Consider the following 8389-nt stretch of genomic DNA (forward strand, 5'->3'; position numbering starts at 1 on the left):
GCTAAGCTGGGCGTCCCCAACCTATCGTACACACCTCTTCACTAATCCGGATCCAATTCAAATGGAAACATCTCCTAATCGATTCTTTCGAATTGGAGTCTGGCGAATCCGATTCCAATTCTAGTCGAACCTTTCGGGACTTCGGCATCTGACAAATAGGTTCGTTTCCTGCATGAGGAGTCGAGAATCATTTTCAGAAGCCCTCGCAAGCTTCCAGCCATTCTTATCCCGAGATAAGAACAACGTTTTGGCGTGCCGCGCAGAACGGTCTTTATGCTGGGAGCATAATTCACAGGGTCGGACGGTGCCAGAAAATGATCTCTATACCTTTGTGAACAATTGCGAACAGAGGTGATTGATACATGATTAGCGACTAATGACGTATGGGAGATTGGAGAAGGTTCGTTGCCCTACGTGAGCTTAGCACGTACACATGTTATCAAAGAGAACGGAGGATTATTGTGACTGATGAGGATTGTTGTGTGATGAAATTGACGACGACGGAACGTCATTCTTTCAGAGGAGTATGTATAGGAGCAGATGGTCAAGATCAAAGCTACGTACAGCTTGAGAGTTTCCTTTTCAAGCTTATGATTGTGTCAGTGATGATGACGGTGGAGAGGTTTGATGTGCGAGGTGTATATGTCGTCAGCCGTATATGATCCAGTACTCTCAACCTTATTTTTTTTTTGTTAGGCTGAGCTACCGCCTTGGTATACCCCTCTCCAGTCCTTGATGTTACCTTTTCCTGGCCTTCCAGCACTCATTTCCGCCTACTGTTGTCCCTTTGGTACATCTCAGGGAATTCATATATCTCGTCATGGAGGAATCAGCTACGGGCTTCGCCTTAAGCGTCGAGCAAGTAGCCCATTTGGGCATAAACAAACTTGTCGTCTTTTCTAAGAGCAACCAGTTGGCTAAGTGCAGGGAAGAAAGACATCAGTTATACCTCCAAGAGATATGGACCAAGTTGGAAGTGAGTTCCTCTCTGTAGACACATATACCCATATCATGTGGGTCATGATGCTGAATGAATTATATCATTTGCTTGCGCCGGTAGAACAGGGGCTATGCCACTCATCATAAAATTTCAGATCTGACAAGGAGTGGCGGCAGAGGGATATCTGGGTGTTTAGTGGTGATCGACGATACAAAGTACAAATTGTCCGTTCACGAGTTTACCTACAAGAGTCATTGGCAGATTGTTGGTTTGTACGATCTTGTGGAGTGGATCAACAAGCTAGAATTTCAGTACCAATTATTCCAATGCGCCGAACTGCCTGCCACGTATATCCCTCAGCTGCCTATGGAAAACTCTGACCTCATCGGACTCCTCAAGAAGTACTCAGACCATTCCTTGGAATCCATCTTCCGATCTGCCAAGAGACAATCCTCAGTACCCAAGATGTATGAGGATTTGATGGAAGCGAAAACTTCGATGGATCATCTGACTGTTAGACGTTCTTCGTCTATATCAACAAGTCTTTCGCCATCTTCTGTTTCTAGCGCTTCTTCCAAGGTACCAACTTGCTCAGACTCAGATACTTCCCGTGACGAGATGCCACCCGAGCAGGTGGGAAGAAACGATACTCCATATTCAGATCTTTCACCAGGTATTTCGGCCGCTTCACTCCCCACGGATCTCTCTGTCACTGAAGTGGTGATTCCCATTATCCCCCTCTCGTCCCGACAACCCTCACGATGCTCAGTCTCGCCCTTCCCGCGACCTCACGGGAATGGTCATGCAGTAGATGAAATTGAAGAATCAAGTGGTTTTGTCGCCAGTGCTTTACCTTTGAATCTGGCTTCTGCCACTCCGGACTCGCAGCGAAGAAGATCTCACAGCGATACAAGTGCACCACCGACCCGCCGAAAGAGGTCAAAGAGAGCAAGAGCCACACGCAAGTCGGCACTGATGATCAGACGAAATGGCAAGATCAAGTTGGTCAAAGGGTTAGATGTACTTGTTAGACGAGCTATTTGCCTCGGAAAGCAGAAGGTGGTATATGAAGGGCAAGTTTACAATGTCTCTAAGATTGCTGGATGACTGAGAAGAAAGACGAAAACGATGTCGTGATGCATAACGTTTTTCCTCAGTTTGAATAAATGTACTTAGTCCAGTACGTCCAAAGGATCCCTCAACGAGGTACCATCAAAATAACGTTCATCATACATTAACATGATATCAAAAGGAAGAAGGGAAAACCCTATCCGAGATACGTCAAAGTTCGAACACAGTCAATTGCTGATTCTCAACTCATCTCTGTAGCTCTTGAGTTGGACTTCGTCAGCGTCAGCGATAGGGCGGAATGCATACCTTTTTGAACATATTTCGAGCTTGCTTGCACTGACCAAGTACTGTACCTCAACATTATAATCTTCCTCGCTGATGCTGATGAGGAAGGTGATCTGTGCGTCTTGCAGGACCTTCAAAGGACCTTTCAAGCTAGGTACCATCGATCATACCTTACACCGATTAGATCACTAGATTACTAGACTGATCATAAGGAAAGAAATAAATCAGATATATAAAGATTGAATATCGATACTCATCTCTTTGTTCTTTCTCTTCGTTCTCTTCTTTCTCGCATCTCTTCTGTCGATCCATCCCAATACATCTCAGTTCTCACTTACTCGTTTTCTCGTTTAACACTGACATCTGCCTGAAATGACTAAACTTCTTCCCTATACCCTCCTCAACGAGATCATCGTCACCCTCGACCAGTCTTGTGCTTGTAATTTTCCCAATGCCAACGCATATGACCTCTGTGTCATGCTCTTGGCTAGAGAGTATCAATGTGAGTGACATCGGACTTACATTCCTCTCCCATCAACAATGAAATTCTTCCCGAACGGTCTACGATCTTCCTTCCTTCTGGTTGTCTTGAAGTTGATTTTTTCCCCTCTTCCTTCTAGCAACCTTCCTCCGAGTCCACCAGCAAAACCTCATGCGTATTTCGGAAATCCTCTTCGTCTCTTTACCTACCACTATCAAACGTAAAGTCTCCCTTTACACCTTACCTCTAATCTCTCCCCCACCGAAGATACACTTCAAACCATATCCCACCAACGTGATCATCAAAGAATGGATCCACGAATACGATATACACCTTGAAGACCTGGTCGATGAGATCCAAAGAGTTGAGAAGAGATTGACTGATTTGAGAAGTAAGAACAAAGACAGTAAAGTGATCAGGAAACTCGAAGAATTGGACGATAAATACCAAAAACATCTTGTTGTCAAGAGATCGAAAAAGGAAAAGGATGATGGAGTAGTGAAATGTCAATATGTGCCAAAAAGAGAGAAGTTAACCCTGGATAGTATCAAGCAACTCACCAAGGAGACAATGGAGAAGTACAGAGCGCTCAAGCTGAACGGTGCTGATGTCAATTTTCAAGAGGAGGAAGAAGATCATGAAGTATGCCATTGCTCTTGTGTGAGAAGCCCGCTATTTGAAGTACATGGAGAATGAAAAAGCTAACTATACCTGAACTTGTGATTCAAGCATACGCCTCCCGATATCGACTTCCTCCACTGGCTGAACACGTTCGATATGCCTTCTGAACTTCTGGAACACCCTGTCCCCGAAAGCTTCCTCAAAAGTATGATGGACACTGAAATCAGAGGTTTCGATCCGACTTCGTCATTCGCCAATCAGAAGTCCACCGGGTCGACATCTGGAGGTAAATTGCCAAATCCAGTATCTAGGATTGGTAAGAAGAGGAAAGTAAGTGGTCGAGCGGGACCGAAGGCTGGGTCATCCGGTATGACGAGTGAAGAGAAAGAGAATATCGTTGTAGTAGAGGTATTGTAGATGAGTAATGGAATCGATAGGTAAACTATGTGGACTTTTGAAGAATGTCGTGATTGATTTCGGGCTTGCATGTGTAAGTATGTACATCATGTATTTATGTTCTGTAAATATATACCCTCATGTATAGGATGTGGTCACAGCGACTGAGATCGACGAATTCCTTCTATGCTGTGCGTACGTGAATGTTAGTCGATGGTCAGGTTGAACGATGTTCTACTTTCCCCCCACTTCCCTTGAAACCCATGTGTGTCGCGTACGTGCATATACAACCAGAAGAATCAGTAGACGGATAAACACTTATTCTTTTTCGATCTTGGAATCCATCAGAATATACCTTGTATCGATCAAAATATCAACCCCATCAAGAGCTCGAAGACCTCTCGCATCATCCACGACAACCAACGAACCTGACCGAAGACCTGATACCAGGTCTTCCTCCTCTCTTTACTTTACATCCCTTACGATGGATTCACCCAGTCGAGGATCCGTGCTACATTGAGAATATTAAGTATAAAGCTGACGAGAATGTCAATGGTACTGAGATTATCAAACCAATGTTTGGAGTAAAAGGGAAAGAGCAGCAGGATGACGGTCTGTAGAAATAGGCAATTCTGGAGAAGAAGGTGGATAAAAATCATCAAATTATCAGAGATAAGGGTGAGCTTGCCAAGATCCACTTACCACACAACAAGAATTGACAGTGTTTGTTGACCTATTTGAACCTGGTACATTTGAACAGTATCATCATTGGATAATCGATTGATGGAGCTTGAAACCCACGTATCATACCTTTTTATCCAAATCGCCTTGCAACCTTTCAGACCGTCCATCCAATGCCTTAGATGACCATTTCGAGTCACCGCCTGTTCCTGTTCTGAGGGGGAACATGGAAGAAGTGGAATGGGAGAGATGCTTTAGTATGGAGCATGAAAGAGAGAAGACGATGGCAAAAGTCACCAAATTCATAGATGAGGATGAGCTTGCGATGAACGGTAAACGGAAGACATGGAAGGTGAGTGAATGTATATGTTTCTGCGTCTTTCTTGTAAAGTGGCACGGGAGACTGATCAGTACATACACTATCGTCACTCGTCTAGAGTTTAGATCCCAATTGAAGAGTCAAAGAGAAATGATTGATCAACTATTCGAGCGAGATTGGAAGAGAGATGAACAAGGTAAGCTCCTGCACTTTACTCCGTCGGCCCCAAGGTTTTTCGTTAGCTGACGATCATCCTGTGAATCCATAGTAACATCCTTACTAGCGAGTATCAAGGGTTTCGAAGATTCTTCGAACCAATCATAGTCGGAACTGACCGCTCTTCAAGGACAGATGCTGGAGATGGCCGGAAGAATGTACAATCTCGAAGAAAGTCAAGAAGTCGGTGAAGCAAGTATGATAATTCCTCAGACCAGTCTCAGTCCCAGCGTATGAACGTAAAATCTCACTCCTCTCACGTCGTACTCCTCCTTCAACAACGTCTCCCAGTCATTATCGTACTGGACACCTTCTCTAGGTACCGTACGAAAGCCCGTGTGTGATATAACTTACAACTCACGAGAATGGAAGAAATGAAAAGATGGACTTGCCGGATAACTCCGAAAGCCGGTTTATCACCTGCATCTGGTTGTCACCTTGATCACGAGTCAGACGCCTACCATTTGAATGGGATGAGATGGGAATGACTAATCTTATATTCGAAAAAACATACATGTGCTTCTTGGCATTCTCATCTCACCTCAGCTGTTGGTTCCCGATATAACCGGCTTTTGATGAATATTACAACTAGCAGCCTTGTTCCCGCAAAGTGAAAAATAGTGAGGTCTGGTGACTCCATCTTTTCGATCTGAGACTTTCTTACTTCAGTGGCGGGCGCGAGACTCCTCGAGTGAACTGTACTAACTTACTCGTACTGGATATTTCAGAGTTGTACGAGAGAACAAGAGTCTATTTTCATTCATTGGTTTTCTTCACCTCATCAGCTGATATCGTGTTCGTTTTCACTGATATTTTATAGCTCGACAGCTTTGGAGGAGAGGTCGAAAGGAAGCAATCTAACGTTACCGTGCATGACTTGCTTCTTCTCGGTTGTCGTATGATCCGGAACTTGATTAGCACCATATGCCATGGCTTGGTATTCCCAGAAGTGAATCGATGTAAGACATCAACCTGATAAATCGGGGATAGATCGTATCATATATATACCAATCATTCCCCACTAAAACAGTACATCCTGCTTTCTTCACTACTCCCGCTGAAATACTGTAGAAAAAAACACTCGTCGTATAACTCCTTCAAGAAGAACTAACTATACATCATTATACCGGTCAATCATCATGCGAGCAGGTATCGATTCGTTGATCTACCTGATCACCTGCATACTCTCGACTGTCTGTCTGGCAGCATGCGGTAATTCCTTACATCGGAGGAACGCCAATGTCGGTGAACAATCTAGAGCAGCTGCTTCACGAGGTAGTAAGTTGGTTTCTGCTTGATCGGCCATCGATATGAGATAGGATCGTCAGAGGTATGTATAAGGCAGTATAGTATAGCTGCTGATGATTGATTTGGTATTCGTAGTCACGTTGATCCTCGCTACTAACGATTTGACGGCTGCTGGATTCGCTTTGTCCGTAGGAGCAGGAGGGATCGCTGTGAGTCCGCATTCCATTATCTATCTTCTATCTACCCTTGTAGAGCTTTTAGCAGAAAGCGATCGGTAGTCCGTGTCAGACCAGAGTACCTGCTTATGATATTTCCTTCATTGTTGATTTTATAGGTTGGCACTTTGATTCTGTTCATCCATTCCCTCCGTTTAGTCCCAATGACCAAATTCATTCGACGAATCTTCTTCCTCTCCCCATTAATGCTAGCTCTCAACACCCTCCTGCTTATATCGTCAGGTATCGCAGTGACCTACCTAGGGAGACACGGGACCACTTCGGTGGAAGCGTTCATAGGTAGTACCAAGTTACCCGAGTCTGTTATCAGAGCTCAGGCGCAAGCACAGGGTACACATCTTGATTAGTGAGTCTCTAATACTTTCCTCCCCGCTTCATTTCACGTTTTATTCTCATATTCAAGAGTCGGTATCGTAAGAGCGCACTGTGATCAGCGAATGGCTAACATGATGGTTTTACTATTAGCTGGGCGAATAATTACGTCAAGTTCATGGTCGCTTCGCCATGGCCAGTTATCCCATTCGCTTTAGCTGTGAGTAAATTCATTCCCGTCGGAGCTTTGCACAAGTAGCAAAGGGGAATGAGCTGACATCTAGTCATGGGGGTTCTAGTCGCTCTTTTTCGCATATAGAGCTTATCAAGTTGAAAAACCTTCTGCTCAACATGTCAACTCTGGACAACCGTACGAGCACAAGAATGCAAATCAGATCGATAGACAAATATCGGGTAACGGGTCAAAACCTGAAGTGCAACATATCGCTTAGAAGAATCCTTGTGATATGAATCGTAAATCTGGACTTTGGACTGGAGTTTTTCTTCTTGTAGTATATGTTCCCCTGATCTTCCCCTGATCGCTCAAAGGTTTCTTCTTCTTCATTGCTTATCTTTTTCATATCTTGTTGGTTTCATTTTGTTTGTTATATAGTTCAAATTGTTCTCATTAGCCTACTCGTAAGTCGCTTTAGGTCAGAGGAGAATTCGCAGGATGCACGAGCATTGCGTATTAGAATTTTTCGTTAGCACACTATCAATCGGAAAGTTAATCCATGTATAAGTTGGTAGATTGATTTCATACTGATAGACCACATTCCCTCTAACACCTGAGACTGTATTTCTACTAATTCAGCGATTCAGCCCTGACTGACTATGCTCCGTTTAATTGTCTATCTCCTATACTTCGCCTTCGATTTCGACTTCCTCCCGTACTCTACATAAGTCCTCGTAGTAGTCCTTCCCGAAGGTGTACATTCAACAGCTTTCACCACTACTTTACCTGTCCTCCGTCTACGAGGTACACTGTTGATTGTCACCGGAGGTTGGTCTACGACTACTACGGATGGTCGAGTGGCGGAATATGCGTATGAAGGACGAGCGTAAGCTGTCGGATAACGATGATGGGACTTAGCAGGACTAGGATGAGCTCGAGAGGAATGACATGCACCCTACACTGAAAGGTCAGCTGAGGGGTACGGAACAGATTTCATCTCCGAGGGAGAGGTATTGTAGACTTGCCATGGTGTACGATGTGATAATTGACGTGACTGACAGGGAGGTTCAGGTGATTCAGTATTTAGCTGATGTTATGTCTTGTTCAAATTTACTTTGGAATATTCGACAACTAGCGTCGAGTCAGGGCGACTGGTTCAGCCTTGAGACACTGTTTGTCCAGCATCATCGAGAGAAGGGTCATTAAATGACGATGACGGGGCTCCCTTCAAGTTCGAGCCTGCTTTTCGAAGACCTGCCGACGACTTGCGTTGTGGGATGTCCATCCTTTCACAGCATGTTCCCTCCCGACATGGAAGTATGACATCAGTACTTTATGGTCCGGTAGGTCTCGTCATCACAGAAAACCAGCTCGACAGCACAAGGTGAGTATATCCATACAACATTTC

At 44.4% G+C, this 8389-nt stretch overlaps 4 protein-coding genes across 4 annotated transcripts; 3 read left to right on the top strand and 1 right to left on the bottom strand.

The window, feature by feature from the left end:
• Nucleotides 1-820: 820 nt before the first annotated feature.
• I203_108566 (uncharacterized protein) lies at nucleotides 821-2047 on the top strand (the record flags this gene model as incomplete). The annotated part of the gene is made up of 2 exons (XM_019151264.1): nucleotides 821-976; nucleotides 1061-2047. 2 exons carry the CDS (start codon nucleotides 821-823, stop codon nucleotides 2045-2047), a joined length of 1143 nt encoding a protein of 380 aa, XP_018999436.1.
• Nucleotides 2048-2668: 621 nt separating this feature from the next.
• On the top strand, nucleotides 2669-3815 carry I203_108567 (uncharacterized protein; the record flags this gene model as incomplete). Its single annotated transcript, XM_019151263.1, has 3 exons — nucleotides 2669-2798; nucleotides 2917-3419; nucleotides 3507-3815. 3 exons carry the CDS (start codon nucleotides 2669-2671, stop codon nucleotides 3813-3815), a joined length of 942 nt encoding a protein of 313 aa, XP_018999435.1.
• A 2334-nt stretch (nucleotides 3816-6149) lies between these two features.
• Nucleotides 6150-7258, top strand: I203_108568 (uncharacterized protein; the record flags this gene model as incomplete). The annotated part of the gene is made up of 5 exons (XM_019151262.1): nucleotides 6150-6288; nucleotides 6394-6467; nucleotides 6593-6840; nucleotides 6960-7026; nucleotides 7106-7258. The coding sequence occupies 5 exons, from the start codon at nucleotides 6150-6152 to the stop codon at nucleotides 7256-7258; spliced, it is 681 nt and encodes a 226-aa protein (XP_018999434.1).
• A 399-nt stretch (nucleotides 7259-7657) lies between these two features.
• Nucleotides 7658-8009, bottom strand: I203_108569 (uncharacterized protein; the record flags this gene model as incomplete). Its single annotated transcript, XM_065518421.1, has 2 exons — nucleotides 7658-7872; nucleotides 7970-8009. The coding sequence occupies 2 exons, from the start codon at nucleotides 8007-8009 to the stop codon at nucleotides 7658-7660; spliced, it is 255 nt and encodes an 84-aa protein (XP_065372786.1).
• Between the last annotated feature and the right edge of the window lie 380 nt (nucleotides 8010-8389).

Source organism: Kwoniella mangroviensis, chromosome 3 (genome assembly GCF_000507465.2).
Source record: "Kwoniella mangroviensis CBS 8507 chromosome 3, whole genome shotgun sequence".
In the NCBI taxonomy this organism is placed as follows: Eukaryota; Fungi; Basidiomycota; class Tremellomycetes; order Tremellales; family Cryptococcaceae; genus Kwoniella; species Kwoniella mangrovensis.